Source organism: Lepidochelys kempii, chromosome 1, assembly GCF_965140285.1.
Source record: "Lepidochelys kempii isolate rLepKem1 chromosome 1, rLepKem1.hap1, whole genome shotgun sequence".
Classification (NCBI taxonomy): Eukaryota; Metazoa; Chordata; order Testudines; family Cheloniidae; genus Lepidochelys; species Lepidochelys kempii.
Window position 1 is genome coordinate 24,567,452 of NC_136380.1, and position 27,386 is coordinate 24,594,837.

General features: G+C 42.8%; 1 protein-coding gene across 1 annotated transcript; it reads right to left on the reverse strand.

The window, feature by feature from the left end:
* Positions 1 to 2,129: 2,129 nt before the first annotated feature.
* On the reverse strand, positions 2,130 to 27,386 carry RAB38 (RAB38, member RAS oncogene family). The gene is made up of 3 exons (XM_073317758.1): positions 27,182 to 27,386; positions 13,538 to 13,818; positions 2,130 to 2,282 (listed from the first exon to the last, which is right to left on the reverse strand). Exons 1-3 carry the CDS (start codon positions 27,384 to 27,386, stop codon positions 2,130 to 2,132), a joined length of 639 nt encoding a protein of 212 aa, XP_073173859.1.

A 27,386-nucleotide genomic window follows, 5' to 3' on the forward strand; every position in this document is an offset into this window, starting at 1 on the left:
AGACATGGAGCCATTGATCACTACCCGTTGAGCCCGACAATCTAGCCAGCTTTCTACCCACCTTATAGTGCATTCATCCAGCCCATACTTCCTTAACTTGCTGACAAGAAAATCTGGAATGATTTTATCCTTACAGACCTTAAAGGGGCCTGATTCTTCACTGCACTGCAGTGTTTTATTCAGCATAACAAAGAGAAACTACTTACGACCACAGCACTGACTTACATGCAATCTATAGAGAGTCAGGGCAGAATTCGGCCCTGATAGGTGAGGTAATGGACCTGTATCTGTCCTAAATAGAAAGTCAGGCCTCAATCTTTGATTGATCAAAAAGCACACAGTAGAACTAAGGATGGGAGGTGGAGAGTTTACCAGACATTAATACAGTAAGTTACAGCAAAGAAACTAGTTTTTCAATGTTTTATTTTTGTTTCTTTTTAACAAGGAAATATTATGTCTAACTCTTTAGTCAGGCAAAGCTCTCCCACAGGCACTTCTGGGAGGAGGTTACATTTCTGTTGCAGGAACACTGATTGGAATCTGCTGTGGACAAGTGAAGATGAGGACAGCTAGGGCACACTGATACCTTCAAGACCAAGTTACAACACAGTTTAGCTCAACAATCTCATAAATATTAGTTTCTGGAAACGCAAGACATCAGGCGTCTCCTGTCCCATTGAGACATCTAGTTCCATACATAAAGCACTGAGGCTCAAAGTATTTAGGCACCCTAGTCCCAGGGAGTCTGGACCTGAGTGTCTAGGGGGCTTGTCTTCACTGCATTAACTCAAGGTATAACTTGAGTGATGATTACCTGACTCCTGTTCACATACAGAAACCTCTAGCTGTTGTGTAGCAGTGCTTTAAGCTCAAGCTAGCTGGCCTATCAGATGTAGGTTGAAGCTTGAGTGCTGTTGATGCTCAAGCTAGTAATGCAGTGGGGATGCAGCCACAGGCCACAGCTTGAGGTAGCACAACTCATCAGCTGCTAATCCAATCAGCGTGTAGCTTGTTATTTCGCGGTGTGGCCATTGTCGCTCAAGCTAGAAGAGCTGCAGTGAAGTAACTCGAGCCAGCTGTTGCAGTGAAAACAAGCCCTAGTTTTATCTACAATCTAAGACATCAGAGAACCATGTAGTTATGCAATAGGGTAGTAGCCATCATGCTTCACACTAATAATGCTTAGCACTTATACAGCTGTTTTCATCTCCAAAGCGCTATGCAGACGATAACCTGCGCAAAAGCCCTGTGAGGTAGGCAAATTCTATTAACTCTATTTGACAGATGGGGAAGCTGAGGAAGAAAGTTTAAGTGACTGGACCCAGGCCACAGCAGGAGCCTGTGTCGGAGGTTGGATTTGACTTCAGCACTTTGATGTGCACGACGCCTGTCCCTACATACAGACAGCACAGGTACAAGCAAGACTGGCACTATTTTGTTTTAAAAAGCTGTGACTGTCGCCTTGTTTCTTACTCTAAAATACTGTGACAGAAATATATTTACAATCTGAGGCTTTAAACCAAATTACCAGCAAGCTGTCATTGGTCACAGCCCTGGATCTATTCTGCAGTTCATATAGAGTAATAAGAGATGGCTCGGTCACAGACCAAAATGTAAGACCTGTTGACTCAATATTCGTTCATAATTTAAGGACACTTTGTTTTGCCCCATACAAGACCTAAGCACAGGCCTCTGTGTGTCCGACCCATTCACCTCCACCTTGGCATTCAGTTGAATTATTCTTATTCATATTACAGTAGTGTCTCACTGGCTCAGGTGAAATTGGGACCCCATTGTGCTAAGCACAATGTCCTAACCAAATTTTAAAATCACTTGCCTGAGCATTTCTTGCTCACTCATTTAATCAGGGATTAGGAACACCACCATGTGACTTATCTGACCAATCATAACAAACCAAGACAATTTGTATGGTTACTATTAAAGTGAACTATTCACAGTCAAGCCAAAGAGTCAAAAAATCATTGAATAATTTTAAATAACATATACATTTGAAAAAATTGCAGTCTGCTCATGGATATTCTGTGAGCAGAAAAACAGGTGTTTTGGATAAATTATTCATCGTTAACTATTTGCTCAGCTCTAGTATCCAGGAATAGTCTGGGAGTCCCTTAGGATTTAAAGCAAGCTGAGCAACTGACAATATTAGAAGAATTCAGGTGTGGTTTTATAATATCTGGTTCAATGGGCTGCATTAGATCGCTCTCACTAGCAATTATGTGTTTCACCAGGCATCTGGAAGCTTCGTCTATATTTATGTTTTCCTGCAGGTGAAAGAGAGAGAGACATTAATTAGCCAAACAGTAGACACTCCATGTTGCATATCTTCTATATTCTAAGGTCAATTCTGGACAAAATCTAGCGTTTACTTTCCTATAAAAGCAGACTTTAAAAACTGACAGGATTTAATAATATTTTGTACAGATTACATTAATTAGTCATTATATACACTGTCATTCAAATATCTATTGAATAACACACAGCAATACCATTTAGCCTACGAAAACCACTGGTCATTTGTATAGCTCATGAAAGCTCATGCTCAAATAAATTTGTTAGTATCTAAGGTGCCAAAAGTCCTCCTTTTTTTTTTGCGGATACAGACTAACACGGCTGTTACTCTGACACTAGAAGGGAGTTTCAAAAATGGGTAAATAGCCATATTTTTGCACCTGCATAAGTAGCCTGATTTTCAAAAGTGTTGAGTACTCAGCAGTCATTACTGCCCTCTGTAGCTTTTGTGTTTTAAAATCTTGTACATTTTTTCAGTTGATTTTTCTGCCTGATGCACAAAACGATATGTGATGAACAAGATCTCTGACTACACAGATACAGAACTGAGTTTCTGCTAATACAAGTAAGCTCTAGTGAAATATTTGGGTTCATTGTTTTGTTTGTTATAGATACAGAGTTAGCACCTATTTAATTCCCAGAAGGCAATATCACTTTTAGTCCAGCTTCAGAGATAGAGATCCCCATCCCAAGGAGTTAGGCTCAGAAGCCCGGCATATCTTTATACATTTGCCTTCACTTCTTCAGTTCTCCTGCTCCCCTTGTAGCCAATGGCAACACTCCATAGAGGCAATGGAACCAGGTCTCATCCCTTTGTACTATAATAAAGAGCTGAAATCTAGGGAGCAGATCAGTCTTTTAATTGGTTCCTGGGTTTTAAAGGATTTCCCTCTCTCTCTCACACACACACACATACACACGACTGTGCTTAAATATTTAAATGTTGACCTCTAAATAATATCCCTTGATTGTAAACAAACAAATCATAACACAAGACGTTTACAAATCTAACAGCCAGTATGGAACTGGGAATCAATATGCACCAGCTGCAACCTCAGAACTACAGTGCATCTCTGATTTTCTGACACCAGACTCCCAAATTCCTCAGCCATGCAACAAGTCATTTTCAGGGCACTGTGAAATTTAATTAGAAGACATAGCCAACAAGAAAAAGATCTCAAAGCGCTGGTTAGAAAAAAGAAGATGAAATAGAATGTCTCTCTCTCTCTCTCTCACACACACACAGACTTACACTTCTGCCACATTGTATTTGATGTCCTTAATAAAGTGACTAACATTCCATCTATCCCCCATGCTGCCTCCCTTCTGGAGAGGCAGGGCGGAGTTCTAAGGAATACTTCGTCAACTATCTGAAAATTACCTAAACTCTAGTAATATTTAAAAACAGTAAACAAAAGGCCTCATTGTTAGAGGCTTGAAATAAGCTTCCTAAGGGGATGATAGAAGGGAAGGAAACACTGGAAATGAGCAAGAGGGAGGTGTGAACTGCAATTTAAACCATAGAACTATACGAGCCAGGCCTGGCCTTCACTTAAATATTTTGCCAGCATAGCTCCATCAGTTAGGAGTGTGGGGGGAAAAAATCATACCCCAGGTGACAAATATCCTGGCAAAAGTCCTGGTATAGATGCCGTTAGACTGGCAAAAAAGGCCTTTTGCTGACATAGCAAAGAACTCTTTTGCTGGAATAAGATGCATCTCCACTATGAGTACACAAGGTCAACAGAATCTGCCTGTGGTCTCAACCTTTCATGGATTCCTTCTGTGGCCTTAGGCAAATTATTTAAAGGGAGTAACCTCCCTACCTCAGTTTCCCATTCTGTAAAAACAGGCGAAGACTTGCTTTTTGCCACCACAGGCATGAAGTGAGGGTTAAGTAATTAATATTTGACAGTTCTTTGAGGATGACCACATTCCTGTGCTGCCTACTGGACAGAAATGCTTAGTGAGTATGTTTCTGGATGAGTGGGGGACTGATTGAACCATCACTTACACTGGCTTTACAGAGGTGACACACAGGCTTGTCTACATGTAGCGTTCCACTGTGGTAACTCAAGGTTTTATTTTAAACCCAATTTGATAGATTGGTATAACAGGCTGCATGTGTAACGCTGACAGACCCCAGTTGCTGATGGGCAGGATTGAACCTGTGACCTCTGGAGCTTAGTGCATGAGCTAAAAGCCAACTGGCTCTTAGCTATGGCTGCAGAGCAGACTTTTTTTCCTCTCTCTCTCTAAGTGGTCTCAGTGCCACTAGATGGGACACAACACCACACACAGAAGGTGTGTGGGTTACACATGGACATGAGTTTCAGATTAAATCAGTTATTTCACCTTAGGTTAAATCAATTAGGAACACATGTCTACACTTTGAGCTGCAGAGGGGGGGTGACTCCCGGCTCGAGGAGACATACTTACACTAGCTCCCATTGAGCTAGCATGCTAAAAATAGAGTGTCACCACAGTGATGAAGCAGTGGGAGGAACTAGCTGCCCAGAGTACGTACCTAGCGTCTCAGACATCGATGTCTTTGGAAAAACTCCCATGGACTTCGTGGAACAGACCCTAAGCTGGAGGATAAACAAACCTGCAAATCTTGGTATTATATAGGTGGTGGTCCCTTATTTTATAGCTTGTACATATGCTCCAGACAGGTGGTGTATATTTTAGAGAGGTTTCATTATAACAATATGTGCCTAATTTTATTTCAAACATTCCATTCACACACCATCTGCCCCCATACAGCCTTTGGTCTTTTGTATCTCTGAATTCAAGCAAGGCATAAATAAATACCCTGCTATTACATTTGGTGGCCTTATGAAGAGAATGAGTCTTTGGTTTTTATCATTTAATTTTTTAAATATAATTTTCTAAACATCTTTATTAACATTTTGGTTACCACAAAATATCTTTTAAGCCACTCTCTTTAAGTAACCCACAAGTGTATCGGTGGCCCTATCTGAGCATTTCATAAACATTAATGAATTTATCCTCATGTCACATCTGTGAAGTAGGGAGGTATTACCTATCCCCATTGTACAGGTGAGAACTGAGGCACAGGGAGGTTAAGTGACATGCCCAAGGTCACACAGGAAGTCTGTAGCAATGCCAGGAAGTGACTCCAGTGCTCCCAAGTCCCAGTTCAGTTCCTTAACCACTTGCTACCTTATGTTTATATCACCTTTTGTTGTGACCCTAATCTCATGGTGTCTGGCCCGCATCTTAGGGCCGTAGATTGATCTCTGCTGTATTACTGCTGTTGCTCTGGTCTGCCTAATGAAATATTGATTTCCACCCCCAGCCCCAATGTGCTCCTCAACGAAATCAATAGCCCACTAGACTGCAAAGCAGCTGGAGACAAAAGAAGATGATCTGCTATCCCAACACGGGCACTCAGAGGTTCATGGATTTTAGAGGGTTGGATGTTCTGAAAAATCAGGGGAAGGGTGTGTTCAAGGAAGCAAAAGAAAAGATAAGTAAGAGAGAGAACACACAGTAAGATGGTGGTGATGGATAGGTTAGAATAATCAAACATGCCAGTAGTGCTGGTACTGAAACAGCTCACAGTATAATAAGAAATAACATTGATTGACTTCTAAAATAGACAAAAAACATAGGAGGAGCAACTGACAGACTGAAATGGTGTCTTTCCATTCTCCTCCTTTACCATTCCCTTACTGAGTGCCTTTGTTCTGTACAATACAGGCCACAGGAATCCCACTGCTGAATGCAATTCAAACAAAGAACTATCGAAACACTCAGTCCACCCTCGGCTTTTCCTTATGTTTTATTCACCTTAATTTACATGCTGAGTAGGCTCTTCCCTTCATTCTAAAGGGCGCAACACAGAACCCATCTCTGGGATAGTGCCACTTCAGATCATCACGGACCTGGCTCCACTGTGGGGGATGCTACTCTCCAGTTGGGATTGCTGCCGCTCCTATTTTAGCCTCCTCTGAAGTCACCTTTATGGACGTCCAAAGAATACGGAAGTTCTAGCTCTCTAAGATACTTCTATGGCCCCATCACCATAGCAGCTGGCACCTCACAATCTTTAATGTGTTTAATCTCACAACCCCCCCAGTGAGCTATGGAAGTACTATTATCTCCATTGACCAGGTGAGCTACTCATCACAGGGAACTTAAATGACTTGTCTACAGTCTAAGGTTCACACAAGAACTCATTGGCAGAACGGAACTGACCACAGGTTTTCCAAGTCCCAGGCTAGCACCCTACATATTCCATTCTTCTCTACTTTGCCAGGAAAGAATATAACAGTAAAGATTAGCACTTGATAGTCTTTATTTCTAATGTTACAAATAACAAGGAGGAAAAAAAATTTGGAACCACCATTGAACAGCAGAAGGGAGCAGTAAAGGGCATATACCAAATTTGAATTTGCTTTGCAGTACACCTTTAACTATATATCCATAAAGGAAGGAATAGCTCCTCTATTTGTGTGCTGCTTTCCGTGGTTTTTACATGAGTTTCAACTTTTTAGCCAATTGCTATGGGAAATAATGTCACTGTCTAGAAATGTAACATTAAACAAATGAGAAAATAAACACTTTATTGAAAAGGTCTCCAAGCACTGCACAGTCTCAGTGTGCTACTTAGTATTTCTGACTGGCTTCCACCCCTTATCTGTTGTCTCATTTGAACACAAATGCAAACCATTAACATCGAGAGCATTCAGTTTTAATATCTGAAATAAATCCCCTTGGACTAGACTGGCTTTTATTTCTTTACTAATGAAAAAGGACCGTTGTTAGTTTTATGAGCCTTTCACACTTCCAATGAAACATCTTATTCTTTGCAATGTGGAGAGCTTGGATTTATCGCCCAGGTTGCCCCCGGTGCAAAATTACTCCTAGATTTCTATTGTCAAGTTGCATCTTTCTATGACTGCAAAGGTGTTGCTTCTGAAATCGGCAGGGATCTATAAATGAGAGTCAGACACATGCAGGTGTAGTTGACCCCACTTGGGTCTGGCCTTTGGACTTTCAGAGGTAAGAGTACAAGCCTCTATTGCTTGAGCGAAAAAAAACAGAGAGGAAAATACCTCCCTCTAACTGCAAGCAGTAGCAGATGCATAAACCTCCAGACACTAGATGGGGGCACGGACCCACACAGATGCTCATCTATTGCGAGTTATACAGGCAATGGCTTTCGAAGCATTTTCAGGTTTCAGAGTAGCAGCCGTGTTAGTCTGTATCCGCAAAAAGAACAGGAGTACTTGTGGCACCTCAGAGACTAACAAATGTATTTGAAAAAAGAAAAGGAGTACTTGTGGCACCTTAGAGACTAACCAATTTATTTGAGCATAAGCTTTCATGAGCTACAGCTCACTTCATCAAATGCATTCAGTGGAAAATACAGTGGGGAGATTTATATACATAGAGAACATGAAACAATGGGTGTTACCATACACACTGTAACGAGAGTGATCAGGTAAGGTGAGCTATTACCAGCAGGAGAGCAGGGGGGAAAATACCTTTTGTAGTGATAATCAAGGTGGGCCATTTCCAGCAGTTGACAAGAATGTGTGAGGAACAGTGTGTGTGTGTGGGGCGGGGAATAAATATGGGAAAATAGTTTTACTTTGTATAATGACCCATCCACTCTCAGTCTTTATTCAAACCTAAGTTAATTGTATCCAGTTTGCAAATTAATTCCAATTCAGCAGTCTCTCGTTGGAGTCTGTTTTTGAAGTTTTTGTTGTTGAAGAATTGCCACTTTTAGGTCTGTAATTGAGTGACCAAAGAGATTGAAGTGTTCTCCGACTGGTTTTTGAACGTTATAATTCTTGACGTCTGATTTGTGTCCATTTATTCTTTTACGGAGAGACTGTCCAGTTTGCTCAATGTACATTGCAGAGGGGCATTGCTGGCACATGATGACATATATCACATTGGTAGATGTGCAGGTGAACAAGCCTCTGATAGCGTGGCTGATGTGATTAGGCCCTATGATGGTGTCCCCTGAATAGATATGTGGATACAGTTGCTAACGGGCTTTGTTGCAATGATGGGTTAGTGGTTCTGTTGTGTGGTGTGTGGTTGCTGGTGAGTATTTGCTTAAGGTTGGGGGGCTGTCTGTAGGCAAGGACTGGCCTGCCTCCCAAGATCTGTGAGAGTGATGGGTCATCCTTCAGGATAGGTTGTATATCCTTGATGATGCGTTGGAGAGGTTTGAGTTGGGGGCTGAAGGTGATGGCTAGTGGCGTTCTGTTATTTTCTTTGTTGGGCCTGTCCTGTAGTAGGTAACTTCTGGGTACTCTTCTGGATCTGTCAATCTGTTTTTTCCCTTCAGCAGGTGGGTATTGTAGTTGTAAGAACTCTTGATAGAGATCTTGTAGGTGTTTGTCTCTGTCTGAGGGGTTGGAGCAAATGCGGTTGTATCGTAGAGCTTGGCTGTAGACAATGGATCGTGTGGTGTAGTCTGGATGAACGCTGGAGGCATGTATTTAGGCATAGCGGTCAGTAAGTTTCCGGTAGAGGGTGGTGTTTATGTGACCATCGCTTATTAGCACCGTAGTGTCCAGGAAGTGGATCTCTTGTGTGGACTGGTCCAGGCTGAGGTTGATGGTGGGATGGAAATTGTTGAAATCATGGTGGAATTCCTCAAGGGCTTCTTTTCCATGGGTCCAGATGATGAAGATATCATCAATGTAGCGCAAGTAGAGTAGGGGCATTAGGGGACGAGAACTGTGGAAGCGTTGTTCTAAGTCAGCCATAAAAATGTTGGCATACTGTGGGGCCATGCGGGTACCCATAGCAGTGCCACTGATTTGAAGGTATATATTGTCCCCAAATGTGAAATAGTTATGGGTGAGGACAAAGTCACAAAGTTCAGCCACCAGGTTTGCCGTGACATTATCGGGGATACTGCTCCTGATGGCTTGTAGTCCATCTTTGTGTGGAATGTTGGTGTAGAGGGCTTCTACATCCATAGTGGCCAGGATGGCCTTTTCAGGAAGATCACCGATGGATTATAGTTTCCTCAGGAAGTCACAGGTGTCTCGAAGATAGCTGGGAGTGCTGGTAGTGTAGGGCCTGAGGAGGGAGTCTACATAGCCAGACAATCCTGCTGTCATGGTGCCAATGCCTGAGATGATGGGGCGTCCAGGATTTCCAGGTTTATGGATATTGGGTAGCAGCAAATACTCACCAGCAACCACACACCACACAACAGAACCACTAACCCAGGAACCTATCCTTGCAACAAAGCCCGTTCCAACTATATCCACATATCTATTCAGGGGACACCATCATAGGGCCTAATCACATCAGCCACACTACCAGAGGCTCGTTCACCTGCACATCTACCAATATGATATATGCCATCATGTGCCAGCAATGCCCCTCTGCAATGTACATTGAGCAAACTGGACAGTCTCTCCATAAAAGAATAAATGGACACAAATCAGACGTCAAGAATTATAACGTTCAAAAACCAGTCGGAGAACACTTCAATCTCCTTGGTCACTCAATTACAGACCTAAAAGTGGCAATTCTTCAACAAAGAAACTTCAAAAACAGACTCCAACGAGAGACTGCTGAATTGGAATTAATTTGCAAACTGGATACAATTAACTTAGGTTTGAATAAAGACTGGGAGTGGATGGGTCATTACACAAAGTAAAACTATTTCCCCATGTTTATTCCCCCCCCCACACACACACACACTGTTCCTCAGACATTCTTGTCAACTGCTGGAAATGGCCCACATTGATAATCACTACAAAAGGTGTCTTCCCCGCTGCTCTCCTACTGGTAATAGCTCACCTTACTTGATCACTCTCCTTACAGTGTGTATGGTAACACCCATTGTTTCATGTTCTCTATGTATATAAATCTCCCCACTGTATTTTCCACTGAATGCATTTGATGAAGTGAGCTGTAGCTCACGAAAGCTTATGCTCAAATAAATTTGTTAGTCTCTAAGGTGCCACAAGTACTCCTTTTCTTTTTCAGCATTTTCACATGCCAGTCCTGTATGGCTCCAGAACACAGGGAGTGAAGACATGGCTTCGAAACCATTTTTGCCTACAGTATCCCCACCGAACACTAGAACAGACTGACAGACTCACTGGATATCTTAGGACAAAAATTAATTAAGTAATACCAGCCAGATATTATGTATATATGTGTGGTGGTGCGGCAGAGGAGGTAATCAAACTAGAATTAGAGCAGTTCTGTGCAAAACAGCACACACAAAACTTTAGCAACTTGCAACACATTTTCAAGTGATTTCCAAGCCAAGACTTAAAAGTATATCTAGTTTTGTCTGACCTGTCTTGTTTCCACATACAAATCACGTCCGTTTTCATTGGGAAGGGACAATGAGGCTGAAATTATTGCCCTGGCAGGCACAGTTTAAAGCTCCTCTATTTGAACAGGCAATAGAGGTGATGTGTATGTGTGTGCTGAAAGTCATGGATCTCTGTCTGATAGCAAAGCACAGAGGAAGTTTTCAGCTTTATTGGTCACATGAGGGCTATTTAAATGGTGTGTGGTAGGAAGGAGAAGTCTTGCTGCTTTGGACAATGCATCTTTTGCAACTGCGATGACATTGTAGCTTAAATTTATGACAGGATTACCTAAAAAATCAGGGGCGGAGTTAGACTGAAATCTACACAACTAAATAAAATATTGAGAGGTAAGCATACATCAAAGAGCAACCAGGTCCTCAAGTGAGAATGTAGCAATAAGTATAAATTATGACTGTTTTGCACTGTGTTCTTACACAGCAAGGCAACCTGTCAGAGTGAATCCCCAAGTCCTTTCAGTGCCCTGAAGACTGGAATGGATTAAATATTTCGTTTAAAAATATCAAAGAACCAAAACAATATGAGTACATTCTGTGTCCCCAAATGTTTTGTTTTTAAGATCATTAAGCTAAGAAAAAAATAGCACTAAGGAACGATACAACAATATCCTATGGTATAATTCTCCAACAGTTTCAAATGGAAGTTTTAATCCCCTGGCAGCCTGAAAAATGATCGGTATGTATATAACACATAGCCTTCTGCAATATATCCAGAACTAAAGGGGGCATTTTTATAAATAATCACCTTTCTTTTTCCTAAAGGTATGAATCATATTCTCTCTGCTTTGAAAGCTATAACAATTCCAAGCATGTTTCCAAAAAAACCTCTGGAGAGCTAATTACACCAGAATTGAGCAAAAAAGAGTCATTACCTGTTTGAACTGCGAGCTGCTGTATGATGGATTCTCAGTCAGTAGTATTCTACTTCAGAAAAGAGTTTCTATTCTCGATGTAAAATGTAGGTGGCTTTTTATTTCCCCTACTCCTGAATTCAATGATTTAATTTGCCCCAGGCTGAAAAAGACTAGAGCCTTTCCTGGTTTTAAAGTAATTGTAATCATACCGTTTTAAAAAAAAGTTACACCATGGCTTTTAGTTCAGAACTAAGACCAAATTGGGAATCAATTCTGATCTCACTTACACCAGTTACATACTGGTGTGACTCCACTGATTTAACCCTACCGCCTTGAGTTAAACCCCCTAACTCCCCCACCTCCCCTTGTTCAGCTGCTGTTTCCTAATGTCTCTTTTGTCTTTGTTTTTTGAATGCATGTGATGTGTTGTGTAGCCTCTCTCCTTTTGCCATTGTTATTGTGCAGAAGCCTGTGTAAGACATCTTTACCCATCTCTTGAATCTAACCCAAACCATTTTTATTGTTAACGCTTAAATAACGCTTCTTTTTCATGTTTTTATTCTCTTGGTTTCCATTCTAGCCTGGAAGCGGATGTGTCAAAATACCATAAGAAACTAGATGCTATTGAACCACCAGCAGGAGTGAAACAGTGGACTCCAATGGCCAGATCCTCAGCTAGGGTAAGCTAGCAGAGCTCCATTTACTTCAATGGAGCTACACAAACTTACACCAGCTGAGTATCTAGCCCTAAGTATGCAAGAAATTTTAGCACTGGAAAAATACTTCTAACTTTGGCCAAACTGATTTCCTTAAAGCAGTGGTTCTCAACCAGCGGCACAGATACCTCTGGGGGTACGCAGAGGTCTTCCAGGGGATACATCAGCTCATCTAGATATTTGCCTAGTTTTACAGGCTGCATAAAAAGCACTGGCAAAGTCAGTACAACTAAAATTTCGTACAGACATTGACTTATTTATACTGCTCTAAATACTATACATTGAAATGTAAGTACAATATTTATATTCCAATTGATTTATTTTATAATTACATGGTACAAATGAGAAAGGAAGCAATTTTTCATTAATAGTGTGCTGCGACACTTTTTTATTTATATGTCTGATTTTGTAAGGAAATAGTTTTTAAGTAACATGAAACTTGGGGGCACACAAGAGAAATCACACTCCTGAAAGGAGTACAGGAGTCTGGAAAGGTTGAGAGCCACTGCCTTGAAGCAGCCGACTGGACCTAGTTTTATGATCTACTTATTAACAAGATAAAGACTATGGAGTACTTTTGAATACACAGATAGTTCAGTAAATAGCAGTGCTAACAACAGCCCAAGACTCGGATAGTGCTTCATGCCTTTCAAATAGTTCATGCCTTTACCACAAGACCAAACTCGATATGTGGGGACCCGACAGCTCAGATCTTTCAGACTGAATACTTACAACGATGGGCATATTAGAAGTGCCATAGTTTACAGATTTCAGAGTATCAGCCGTGTTAGTCTGTATTCGCAAAAAGAAAAGGAGTACTTGTGGCACCTTAGAGACCAATAAATGTATTTGAGCATAAGCTTTCGTGAGCTACAGCTCCCTTAAATAAATTTGTTAGTCTCTATAGTTTACAGAAAGGCTGTCTCTTCTCTGCGTGGGAATGAACGAGCTCATGGCATCTTTCCTAAGAGGAGCTCTGGTGTCCATTGCCAATGTGCTGCCTTCCTCACACGGTTGTGCAGCATGCTGTGCATCAGATACACACCTTAGCAGTGGCTGCATTTCAGAGCTTCTAAAGTGCTTTGAGATCCTTTGAGATGAAAGGTTCAATAGAGATATACATTCTCTTTAAAAGGTTTTATTGTTTTTTAAAAGCGCTTCCGTTGACCCTTCATTAATTCAGCAGAGATAAGAGCTTTGCAAGGTACACATTGCAACTGAGTAACCCATTTTAGTAGTTAATGTCTCTGCATTCGGAGAATGCTTCTCACACATTTGGTTTATTAAAAAAGAAATGTAATTACCTTAGCTGATGTTTCAAACCATCCCACAAACCCATTTTCCTTGCAGAACTGTTCCATCTTGAGACCGTTGTTCATAAGCACATCTTTTCCCTGGTCACATTTGTTTGCTAAGAGAACTGTCGCCACGGGTTTGCCATTTGGGAGAATCAATTTAGAGTCCAGATCCTCTTTCCATTTTGTCACTGCTTCAAATGTCGCTGGTCTTGTAACGTCAAAGACAATAAACGCTCCCATGGCTTCTCTGTAATAGACCCTTGTCATGTTTCCAAATCTTTCCTGACCTGTGATGATGAAGATGTGACAGGAAAAAAATCATTTGAATCATCATTTCCAGACTGAGGCAACAGTTCACATGCCCGTGTGTTATCTGGCAGAACATTATCTAGCCTGGAGTTTAATGCTGTAAATCTGGAAAGCTACAATTCATCTAAACAATCATACACATTGATAGCCTCATTTGTGTGAAAATGCCAGTGAGTGTAGAGAGCAGAAAGCATTTAATAGGGCTAGAGTCTAAGGAAATGTAATAACTTTATCATAAGCTTAAATATTAGTAGTGCTAGAATCCTATTAAGCCAGTAGGTTTCCAGGTCTATGGAAAAATACCAAGGATCTTAGCAGGCTTTACAGATATTAATACATCTCACAAGGCATATAAAGGTTATCCCCATTTTACAGATGGGAAAACAAAAGTACTAGAGAAGCTAAGGGCAAAATTCTAGATTTGCAATTATAAAATGCACTGTGTGGCGTAGAGCAGCTATGGTTAGGCAAAGGGCTGCATGGTTCACGTGGGCCCCGGGAGCAACATGCTCCACAGTAAAGTCCCTGATTACTGTTCCAAGAAAGAGCAATATGCAATTTGCACCTCATGACAATAGGAGCATATGTGCAAGACTAATGCCTGGCCATGCTGCCAAATTGCTTGCTAACATGCATTTGGAGCTCTGGAGTGCTACTGTTATAATAGCCAAGTGCCGTGGGTCCACAGTACCTGTGCTATGCTTTTAGACCGTCTCTTGGAAGAACCAAGGGGATTCACTCATCCTTCAGGGTAGACTAACAACCTCACTGCCTCCTAGACTGAGATACTGGGCTCCCGGATTCCTTGTTCACACTGTGAGCTCTGTCCAGTGAGTCCAGCTGAGAGAGACTCTCAGCTGGACTGAGACTTGTACCTTCTTCGCCTGCACCCCAGGCAGTATTTACAGTGACACCCCAAACTCAAAACAGAGTAGGGTTTGTTAGTCAGGTGGAGCACAGCATTGCAAGTGCTTAGGTTAGCAGAGAGAAATAAGGATTCAAGTATAGTCCATTCTGGTCAGCTTATAGCAATTCACCATCCAAGATGTGGTAAATTCCATTTGCAGACTCTGAAGTTCTCTAGTTGGTAATCCACCTCATCAAGAGGCAGTCACTAGAATTCTTCCATAGACCTAGCACTGTCTACACTGGGGATTAGGCTGGCTCAACTATGCTGCTCAGGAGGAGTGGATTTTTCACACCCCTGAGTGACAGTAAAGCTGACCATTTTCTAGAGTAGACCAGACCTTAGTCACTTCCAAAGTCAGAGAGCCCAAGCTTCTTCCAGAGCTCACATTTATCCTGCCTCATTCCACCCAGTCCTTTGTTCTAGAGCTGGGATCTGTATGTAGCTTCCCTGATGAAAGGTGAAGAAATCTTCCTCCCTCTGGGTCACTGGTTAGTTGTTCGCATTGTCTTCTCAGATTTCCCATTGCTATGGGTTGGCCTCAGCCAGCCTTTTTTTTAATGACACATTCACTCCACTCAGACAGCTAAGTGACACCCCCGCACCCCCCACCTCTCCTGGCAGAATGAAGTTTGTTTTCAAGGCCTGCTACTACCCCACCCCGGATAGGAATGTATGGGGGGGGGAAACTGAGGCACAAGTAGGTTTCATAAAAACATTACAAAAACGTCCTGCTTCGTCACACCAGAGCCCTGCCTAGCACACAGAGGAATGCTCAATCTAATCTGCCCTGCTCCTGTTGCATGCATCTGAGGGTGGCATGGGAGGGCACGGAGCCTCCCTGGCCCTTTGCTCCTACATAAGACAAGGCAGACTTTTTGCACGAAGGGATTTGGTGAGGTCACACAGTGAGGTTAGGTGCAGAGTACGGCAACGCTGCAGTGGAAGGTGTGATTTCCAGCTCACGTAGGTGCACACACACTAGCGTTGATCGAGCTAGCACACTAAAAATAGCAGGAGAGCCATGGCGTAGGGGCAGCGGCTCAGCCTCGCCACCCAAATACGCACCAAATATCTCGGACAGGATTGTACTTCAGTGCCTACTAGCCATGCTTCTGCACCGGCACTGTTTTTAGCACACTAGAGCAATCAAGGGTTAAATGGTTTCTTCTACCTGGGCTGGAAATGACACCCCCAGCTGCAGTGGAGACATACCCTGAACCTGAATCATAGAGTTGGAAATAGAACCCAGGAGTCCTGGCTCCTGGAACACGTACTCTCATCATTAGGCCCCATTGCCTTTCCATTCTGTCTTCCATGTCTGGCACATGGAATGCTGAGAATGTGTATTACGCAGACCATCCCCCAGAGTTGTGATATTTAGCTTTTGTTTTCGAGGTTAACATTCAGACTAACAAGGAGATAGTCATCCACATGATACAGAAGCCAAGAGTGAACTTCCGTCTTTTCTAAATTAGTCTTGGTTTCATATACCTGAAACAAACACTGCTCTGCATTGATGAAACAGGACTAGGACATGTCATTGCTGGAAAACATACGGTCATGTTGAACTATTATTATGGCCATGTTTTATAACAGTGTCTTATGATCTCTCTCAATGGGCTAATCAGATGAGTGGCTAAGTCATGTGTTATTCAATAATCTACTTGTGGGGAAGATTTTTTTCCAGACAAATGTTCATTTCTGTCCAATAGCCTAGGATCGACAACAGCAACAGATATAAATAATGTTCGTGTGTCATGGCTCAGTAACACTTCCTGCTTTTCGTGGAAGGCTCTCAAGGGGTTGACATTGGTGATAAGCATGAAATAAAAACTAGATCAGCAAACTTGTGCCTCACAGAGTCATTCTGATGGGAGTAATGATTGTATCCATTTTACAGATGGGTATACTGAGGCCCAGCTACCTTCAGCAACTTGCTAATGATCACACTGCAAGTCAATGGCAGAGCTGGGAATAGACTGCACCAATACACCAGGCTCCTGGTCTCTTGCTCTCCAAGGGCCAGTCCTTGCTTTCCTTCACATGGAAGTAGTCTCCCTGCCTTCTATGGTCTCTACTTAGTTGAGTAAAGACTTCTCAGACTGCAGTTCTGGCCATGAGGGGAGTGCATGCCAGATAATGCCCCTTGGCGCTAAGTTAGCAGGATGAGACAGAGGAGAATGATTTAGAGGACCCCTGGTTCCACCCTGCTCCCTGCAGTCACCAGCCAGCGTAATTAGCTGGGAGCACAGGGGGGCGGTAACTTCCTTCTTCCCCAAGCAAGGGGGACAGGGAGGGGCTGTGCCTCCATGGCACAGTTCCTTCCTAGGTCTCCTCCTAGGGCAGTGCAGCTACCCCCCACCTCTTACTCTGGGCTGAGCCTGTTTAGCCCTGATCAGTGCAGTATATAAATAACATACGTGCAGTCCCAGTAGGACCTTGCAAATCCACAGATCTTACTCACCCCCAGTGCTGGCCTCTTTCCACCTTCCAGTGAGGATTTCACAGCAAGGTGCTGCAGGGAGGGAGGCCCCGCGTTACTAAATTACTTTTGCAAAATATACTGCAGAACCTTGACTCGTTTACCAGGGAAAAGCTAATAACGCAAACTGGACCACGCTCGCCAAAGTGAATGAATGTCCATTGATGCATCAAAGGGTAAATAAGGTCTCATTGATCTTTAACATTGGGGCGTTTACCGTGCCCTTCACAATGATCCTCTCCAGTCCTTGCATTGGGCCGCTCACCACTATGGCCCTTCCCTGACTAGCTCAGTCAGTGCCCACTACGCCGTTTGCAAAGAGGAGCCTTTCCTCTCCTCTGGCACAGCCTTGTGTGTGGCATTCCTCTCTCATTCCACCAGCCTCACTAACCTGACGGGACAAAGAATCGACGCTGGCAGAGCGCCTCCAACTAGCGAACGGAGCAAGGGTCAGAAATGGAAGACTAAAAAGTTGTCCTGCAAAGAAGGGAGGGTGGGACAAAAAAATCTGGACTTAGGATGTTTTTTTCTGCAAGATAAAGAAAGCCTGGGAGGTTTTCGGTTTTGTCTCAAAGTCTTATTTTCTGCTTGTTTTTTAACGTTAGAAATTCCCGGGAAACTCTCTGATTGCAGAACTAGTGGAAGGACAATGTCATGGTAACCTAGTGTGTGAAAGCTGAGCAAATGAGAAGGGGAAGAAATTTCAGTCAAGGTTGCCTAAAATTTTTGTATAATTGTGAATGGGAAAGGAGGTGCCCCACAAGCTACACGTGTGTATTAAGATGTGATCCTCATTAAGGAAAAATGATCCCTTGAATTAATGTTTGTATGGTGCTTTGAAGTGCTGTTATAGCTAGAGTGCCAGCCAAATTCCTTTACTCCAAGGATTTTGACCTACACCAACTAGTACCTTACTCTGCAGATATACCTAATCCCAATCTGTGGGATTACTCGTAGAATACAGTCCCATTCATTGTGAGTGTGGGTAGCAGAACCTGGCTTTACAAGCAGGGAGTTAAACACAGACAGTACAGTTACTGGGTTAGCAAACAGACCAGTCATTATGCACTCAACAGTATCTCAAACACAGCCTTGAACATTAGAACCTCTTTTACTGCAAGAGGGAGTGTTGATCAAGACACCAGGATTATCTCCTGATTGTCACAGGATCTTCGGTTTCCTCCTTTACAGGGATGGGCAGAAAGTGGCTGGGGTGTAACTTGTCATCAGAAGCAGCAGAAATTTAAGGAATAGTTGTTTTGTTTGGCTCATGGGTACAACAGTGCATCTCTTTCCAGATCACACAATTTATTTATTTATGGCCAGATTCAGACTATCTTCACTCATGTATTTTACTCTACAAGTGAGCCCCAATGAGCTCCTGGTACTGGAGTAAGGTCATCTACAACCTGAGCAATCAGGATCAGAATACAACCTTACTCCACAAATGGTACCATTGGTCTCAGTGGAACCACTAGTGAGGAGTAAGGTATCATTTGACACAAGTAAAGATAAAGGGCACCAAAATCTGGGCTTTATTGATTTATAAAAATGCACCCTATATAATCTCACTAGCAACACATCATAATTTATACTGCAACCATCAACATGTAGCTGACCACAGTCATACTTTAAAAACTGCGTCTGTATCTGCTCAGAGTCTGAAAAATATAAACCAAAAGTTAAAACAAATCCTCTCTGCTCCACAATTCTACTGCCTATCTGGCTAGAGTCTATGGAAGAGTCAGGCAGGCTTTGCACCGTGCCCTTAAGGCCATCACGTGAGCTACCAGCAGTAGAGGAAATTAATTCCAGGATTGAGAGCCCTCCACTGAAGACACCTTGCCAACCGCTCCCAGACATTTAAATCTATGTCAAATGGTATAGTTGATTTTGGCTGCAACAGAAGATCCTGAAGAGAGAGGTGACTTCTTGGGGAGACAGTCATGGGCGGAGTGTATACCGCCGGCTCAAGGAGGCTAGCCCCCAACCCCGCCCCCTTCTGCCAGAGGCCCTGCCCCTTTCACCCGAGCCTAGAGCCCCCGCCCCCCATGGCTGCCAGCCCCTGCCTGAAGCTAGCGCCCCCAGCCCCAGAGCGCCAGGAGGACAGATGGTGAGGCTCCAGCTCCTCCCAGCCCTGGAGCGCTGGGAGGATGGGTGGCACAGCTACAACCCCCTCAGCCCTGGAGTGCTGGGAGGGCAAGCGGCAGGGATCCAGCCCCCCAGCCCCGGAGAGCAGGGAGGAAAGGTGGCGCATGCAGCCTCAGCCCCAGCCCGAGATGGAGCCATGGTAAGGGGAACTAGAAAGAGCCAGAGAGGGAAGCAGGAGGGGGCCTGGGAGCAGAGCATGGGTAGGGCCACGCCTGGCTATTTGGGAAGGCACAGCCTTCCCCAGCCTGTGATACCCGCTGCCCATGGAGATAGTACCCAAACACACAGTGCTTTATAAGTCACTAACACCCTTTTCCATTGCACCTGGAAGAGAAGAGGAAGTCAGATACTGAAGGGCAGCTATTTCCCTGAAGCCAGTTGTCAGCACTCCCATATTACGTGATTTGAGCTTCAGTTGGCTCACCCTCATTCAAGCCCCTATATCAAAAGCCCTTGGAAATCAGGGCCACTACACCACCCAGTTTTGGTGGTGGTGGTGGTGTAGGAGTAGATGTAAAACTGACTGTTGTCCACATATTAATGAAACTGCAGCCCAAACTACCTCACTTCCCTCTCTCCTTATCCAGCTGCCTCATCTGTATGAGGAACAGGGGGGATAGAGGATACACTGGGAGGGAAGGTTTGCTCCCAGGTGCAGTGTAGACCTGCCCAGTGGGTCAGTGAAGGATGGCATTAAAGTAGAACTTCACACCAGTGAGGCAGTGTGGAAATAGGATGTGCTCATATATGGGAATGCTAAGGATGTCTAGGGGATAGTGTGGTATATTCTCAAAAATGACCATAGTTCGCTTGGTTGTAACTCCTGAGAGCTTCTCAATAGAGATCCTGTAACCTGAATGACGTGTATGTCCCCAGAGATGTTTGTCTCTTTGGTACCTAAGATACATGTGTAGGCCTAGACTGGGCACCCCTGACTCACGCTGTTGAGCATTTACTCCCAGCAATAGTCACCAGTGGGAGTGAGTGGTCACCAGTGCAAGGTAGGGTTGCACATTCTAGCCTGTGATATTTGTGTCCCCTGTGCTGTGCAGTCTTGCAAGGAATCTGTCAGACAACAATATGCAGACTGCCCTGCAACAGACAGGTTTGGGTTCATCTTTGTCTGCAGGATAAATACTTTTTCAGAGAATTTCCATGGCTAGGAGATTGTGGAAGGTTAAAAGCTCAGTCACAGCTGAACTGATCTTTCCTCCAAAGCCACCTCCACTCACCCCATTCTCCGTCACTGGTGCCACTATCCTGCTTCTCAACCAGGCCTGGGAGCTGAGAGTCATCTTTGACTCCTCCCACTATCTCCCCACCACAATTCCAGGCCATATAGAAACACCGCTGCTTCTTCCGCCATAGCATTTCTAAAATCTAACCCTTTTCTTCAGCCCACACAGCTCATTCAGGCCATGATCTCCTGTGTTGATTATGGCAACCTTCTACTTTCTGGCTTCCTTCATATCAGGTATAAAGCTTTTCATCGTCCCCTTCGGAGCCTATCACAATTCTGCTCCTCCTTATTTGTCCATTCTTGCCTCTTATAACATCACCCCATGACCCTTTTTACTCCGTCAATGATGCCGGCCTTAAACACCCATTCATCCGCTCTTCCCACAAAGCTCTTTCACATGAAATACCCTTCTTTAACTGAGCCCTAAAACTACTCTCCCAAATCCCTTCCCAAGAGCAACTTGGAAATACATTACAGGCAGAGCTAGTAGTGCTGCCTACAGTTAAGGTTTCCTGACAGTTTCCATGCTAAGACCCTGTTTTCAATTGTCTATGTTTTTGCCAAACTTTAACAGTTTGGGCTAAAATTCCATATACAAGGTGTCTGCATCAGGCTGAATTTTCTTGTCAAGTTTCAGCAAAAATGGTTCAGCCATTTGCGAAAACAAGATTAGGGACTAATATGTTGTTTTGTCCGTGTTATGGTAAATTTTCAAATCACTTCACTGAGAAGTCTCATGCTAGGTCATGGACATTCATTCAGCCTGAGAAATGCCCATCCCTTACATTAGAATACTGGGGGGGGGGGTGCAGTTGTAGTGTGTAGGAACCGGGTATCACCCCTTTAAATTGTTTGTGAGCTCTCTGTGTTCAGGAGTTGGGTAGTATCCAATTCTTATACACTACAACAGTGGCCACATTTTCAAAGCCTTTGAAAGTTCACTTGTAAATTTGGGTATTGGGCCTCCCCCAGTGAACAAGCTACTGGAAAGTCAGTGGGCTAGGGAGAGAATTTTAAAGGGCCACTGACTGAATGTATCAGGCTTTCCTGGCTCAGTTCCTGTCACCTTGTGAGAGGCAAAAGGGTCCCACTGATCTGAAGACTCATCTCCCCTTGAAAATAAAATGGTTAGTGATGAAGGGAAATAGGAATCCCCTCCCATGGACTCTAGGGTGATGTGAGAATTCCACCCACAGCTTAAAAATAGTTGAGCCCAAACTCCCTTTTTTGCCCATATTCTCTGGTGACTGGGAGGGAGAGGGCAGGACATCTCCTTCCACCTCCACTTTCAAGTATAAATCAAAACAAAAAATCCAGTCCAAAACCAGGCCCAGATCCATCTGCCTGCCCACCAAGAGCTACAGGAGATTAAATGTATTCTTCTGTTCCCATGGTTTAAGTAACCTCCAACCTTTGCTGGGAGAATGGACAGGGTCAAGAGCTTTCTTTCTTCAGGGAGCTCTGACACCTCCATGCCCCCTCCATCCCCACTCCCATCCCAGTGAATAGCTTTCAGTCTGGGACTTGTTTCCACTTTCCACCTCAAAATGGCCTTTCTCTGGTTATGGGGAAGACCCTTCACCGTTTAAATCAGTGGGAATTTTGCCATTGGCTTCAGTGGGGGCAGGACTGGACCCTAAACTGTCATGCAGTGGATTTAGTCTCTGCCATCAACTGAGGCTTGGGCAGCTTGGAAATCAGGCTGCAAGTATCGTGTGCTGGCCCAGGCTCACAGATGATGACAGATCACTCTAAAACCACAGACAGTCTCTGTGAAAAAAGAAGCACATTTAAGGACATGGGGCTTTTTCTTTATGACTGCAGAGCTGTAATTTCAAGGGAGCTTAGCTGTGAAATCACTGTGACTATCTTCTTTGTGCATATGACCCAAAATGTTTGGCATCCCACTAAGGGCACGATCTACTGAGGACGTAATGTGCTCAGCATTAATGAAAGGCTCGTTTGCTCATGAGAGATCCTAACGTTGTTATAGACTTCACAGCTTTTTAAACATTTGAATAGTATCTGTGCAAATGCATCTGTCTCTGAAGGTGAAAATGGCACGGATGGGAAACAAACCCATTTTTAATACTATGCTGCTGTCTTCCATATGAGGGGCAGACATGGGCAAAAAGTAACAGGAGTTGATCCAAGCTAGGAAAATGCAAGCCAATATATGGGAGAAAGAAATAATCCAACATGCATGTGCTCAGTGGGACAAGAAAACCTGGAAGCCATAATTCTGAAAGAGACCTAGGGAGTGATAGTGAACAGCAAATTAGACACAAGTTTGCAGTATAATACATTGTGGCTTCAAAACAGTTCTGGACTGTATTTGCCAAGCACACCACTGCAAACCAAGTAGATAATAGTGTCTGTCTCCAAGGCTCTGATTCAAACTATGCCTGGTATTTTTGGTTTAAGGTTTAGGCACCATCTTCCAAAAGTATACTGACAAATTGGAGGGAGCTCAGAAAAGAACAACAAAAAGATAAGGGGGATGCAGGGACTGAAAGATTAACAGAGCTAATTATCTATCTTTTCGCTAATCAATAACTAAAGGAGGATTGGATAACAGACTACAACTATCTGAAGGGTGTGAAATCCAAGTTGCAAGAGTAGTTATGTAGGGACATACTCTGAAATATAACTACGAGTAATAGGGCGAGGTTAAGATAGGGGAAAGGTAGGCTGTGTATTAGGAAAAACTTCCTGGAGTATTGGTTTGTGGAATAGCCTCCCCCTGTATGTGCTGGAAGCACAGTTGCTTGGAATTTTTAGAACTTGCCTTGATTAAAACATTAAATTCATAGATTTTTTTAAGGCCAAAATGGACCATTATGCTCATTTAGTCTGAGCTCCTGTAGAAAACAGGCTGTACAGCTTCACCCAGTAATTCCTGCATCAAGCCCATAACTTTGCAAGAACTTATTTTTGGGAAAGGCATCAGTCTTAACTTAAAGATGTCAAGTGACGGAGAATCCACCTCATCCCTTGTTAAATTGATCTAATAGTTAATGACCCTCCCTGTTTAAAGTTTGTGCTTTATTTCTAGTCTAAATTTAATACATTTCAGCTTCCAGTCATTAGATCTCATTGTGCCTTTTTTCTGCTGCAAAAAGAATAATAAGAAAATATACTGTGGGGGATAATACTGCAGTGGCAGGGGATGGCACTGAATGAGCTAGTTTTGTCTGTTCCATCTCTTACGTCTATGTCTCAGTGAGCTATACTGTGTGCAAACTCCTAGCTGGAAAGTATTAATTCATTCTAGAAATAATGCAGTCACAAGGGGCTCTAATCTCTGGCGGTGCTGTAATAGCACTTGCCAATGCTCAGCACCACTCAGAATCAAGCCCCATGCTACTTTTACTGCGGAGCAAATTATGGGCTCACCCCTGCGATTTACTACCATGTGTAGCTCCACTGAAATGGACAATTGATCTATTCATGCAAGTAAGCTCTACGTTTGGTAGTACAGTGCAGTGCGCAGCAGCCGCCAAAGAAGCAAACAGGATGTTAGGATTCATTAAAAAAGGGATAGAGAATAAGACAGAGACTATCTTATTGCCCTTATATAAATCCATGGTAAGCCCACGTCTTGAATACTACATACATATGTGGTTCCTTCATCTCAAAAAAAAGATACACTGACATTAGAAAAGGTTCAGAAAAGGGCGACTAAAATGATTAAGGGTTTGGAATGGGTCCCATATGAGGAGAGATTAAAGAGGCTAGGACTTTTCAGCTTGGAAAAGAGGAGACTGAGGCGGGATATGATAGAGGTATATAAAATCATGAGTGGTGTGGAGAAAGTGAAAAAGCAAAAGTTATTTACTTGTTCCCATAATATAAGAACTAGGGGCCACCAAATAAAATTAATGGGTAGCAAGTTTAAAACAAATAAAAGGAAGTTCTTCTTCACTCAGCGCACAGTCAACCTGTGGAACTCCTTGCCTGAGGAGGCTGTGAAGGTCTATAAAGAGAACTGGATAAATTCATGGAGGTTAAGTCCATTAATGGCTGTTAGCCAGGATGAGTAAGGAATGGTGTCCCTAGCCTCCGTTTGTCAGAGGGTGGAGATGGATGGCAGGAGAGAGATCACTTGATCATTACCTGTTAGGTTCACTCCCTCTGGGGCACCTGGCATTGGCCACTGTCAGTAGACAGGATACTGGGCTGGATGGACCTTTGGTCTGACCCAGCATGGCTGTTCTTATGTTCTTATGTTCTTATTCAGTGACCATTGAAGTGGGGAACATATAAGAACTCAGACTGATAAATCTGCAGGATCATCTGCTTTTAATGTGGCCCTAATACAAAGCCAAGCCGATCCATTTGTTTTGTAGGATAAAGGGCATTGCTTCCTCTGCAAAGCTAAGCATTACCTTATAAAGATATTTTCCAAAATGAGACCCAAAACAGCTCTGGAATTTCACTTGTCCCCTCTTATACTTCGGATATTTGTATTTTGCTCGCAGTAGCTCTTGACAGTCAGAGTAAAAGAAACAAAACAAACCCCTGCTTCTGTTCATTGCCTGTCGCAATCAAATTTATTTCCCTCTGATTTTAAGCAACTTGTTTTTCACACCATCCAGCTGCCTTACTCATGGTAGCTTTAAAACCAGAATTGTGCTGATTTGAATTTAAAGTGTTGCTTACAGAAGTTATTTTCTATTTTACATTGGTCAACAATTAAAACTCCTTGGAAGCCAGACACTAGAACTCACGAAAGCTCATGCTCAAATAAATTGGTTAGTCTCTAAGGTGCCACAAGTCCTCCTTTTCTTTTTGAGAACTCAGATGGTAACTTCTGTTTGTTATTGAGCACTGTACTGACCTTCATTGGGATTCTTGGAGTTTAGCAATCCAGTTTAAGTTTAGGAAGTCACTTGATCAATGCACACAAACACAGTACTGTAATTCTCTCTGTCATGTGTGATCACTCAGAGATTGTGCTAGTCATTGAATACTACTGCTTGGTGTAATTGCTTTCAAACCTACTGCTGCCTGACTGAAAGCTACATCATATGATCCAATAGCACATGATTAGCAGTTTAATATAGTCTCTGGGACAAGGCAGGCAAAAGAAGTTTTTAAAAACTGTGAGTGCATGTCTCATTAGAGATGCTGCATCTGTTTTTAAGGATTTAAATAGTTTTAATATTGTGCATAGACCATTTTCTTGGTGGTGTTAGTAGTTTTGATAGTACAGTGCTAAATTCAGAGCTCAGATATGAGCTAGCTCGTCTGTCTATGCCAAATACACAAGTGTATCAAATCCCTTTATTCAAAAAGAATGCTAAGAAGTTTCTTATTTCACTGGCCTCAGTAGGTGTAATTCTAGGGTAAGTCAATAAACCTAAAATACAGGTCAGAAGTCAGAATGTAAGTAGAGCAGATAAAATTTTCTCTGCAGTTCCTTACTTGTAAAGGTAACTTCTTAATTCATTTGAATGAAAAAGGCCTTCCTTTGTGCTATAGTAGTATAAAAATTCTGAGTTATAGTAGTAGTATTTAAGGTACCTCTCTTATATAGACTAAATAAAAATTGGTACTGGCATCATACTAAATACGCTGTTGAGACATATTTACATTTTGCACACTGAACCCCAATTAATGGTTATAAAGAGAGACTGTGAAAATGAAAACTCATCATTTTAATTAGAAGCAAAATATAAAACAATGCAAAAAAAAAATCTTTCCCCAAATATCTATTGCAATGATGTGGAATTATTCTGTTTTAAAAATGGAAATAAAACGGGCATGATAGGATGTTGTTCTTTTTTTATTATTTTTCTCATGATGCAGAGGAATTTACCAAATTTTCCTGTATATTACCGTAAAATGTCTAGGAAATATTAGTAAACCAGTTATTGACAAGTGAGATTATTCCTCAAATACAAATAGGGATTTTTTTAAAAAAAGAGTGTGAATAACTCTATTAGATTGTACCCATGGGGAGGGGGGGGGACAGAAAGGAAAAAATGGAAGAAGTTTGCTAAAATAACCCAACAATAGCTTTTCCTTGGTTAATAACTACAAAAATCACATTAACAATCCTGATGAGCCTTTTCTTCCTCCAGAAAATGCACAACGAGGAGACCATTTTTCCCCACTCCCACCAAAAAAAGAAAAAACAAACAAACAAACAAAAAAACACAAACCCCCAAACCACTTAGGGTTGTCAGGCAAGGTGGATGAGAACAATTTGAATGAAAGGGGGAAAAAATCATAAAAGTGATGAGAGACTCCATCAGTGTGCCCCTGTCACAGTGTGCAGGTAGAAGATGAGTGAGACTAGACAGAACTGCCTTAGCACTGAATCCCCAAGGGGAGGGTGTACCCTCCCTCCCCCACCCTTGGGGGAGCTCTGAAGTTTTGATCTAACCTGAGGTGTTCTCTCCTAGGTCTCCTCCATCATTTGTAAAGCATCTGTAGTTCCCAGTTCAAGGCTTGATGCTGTTTTGGGTTAATACTTAGTGCATCACTAGACAGATATGGGGGAAAGGGAACGGGACCCCTCCCTCTATCACTTCCCTTCCCCTCTGTACTAACCAGCAATATCCCAGAGCTGCAGCCGCACCACCGTCTCAGCATCCCAGTTGAGCACCTTCAAGGCAAAGTCCACCCCAATGGTGGCCCGGTAGTGGGGAGAGAAGTTCTGGTGTACGTAGCGCTTGATGATGCTGGTTTTGCCTACACCGAGGTCCCCAATCACCAGTAGCTTGTAGAGATGCTCTTTCTGACTAGACTTCTGCAT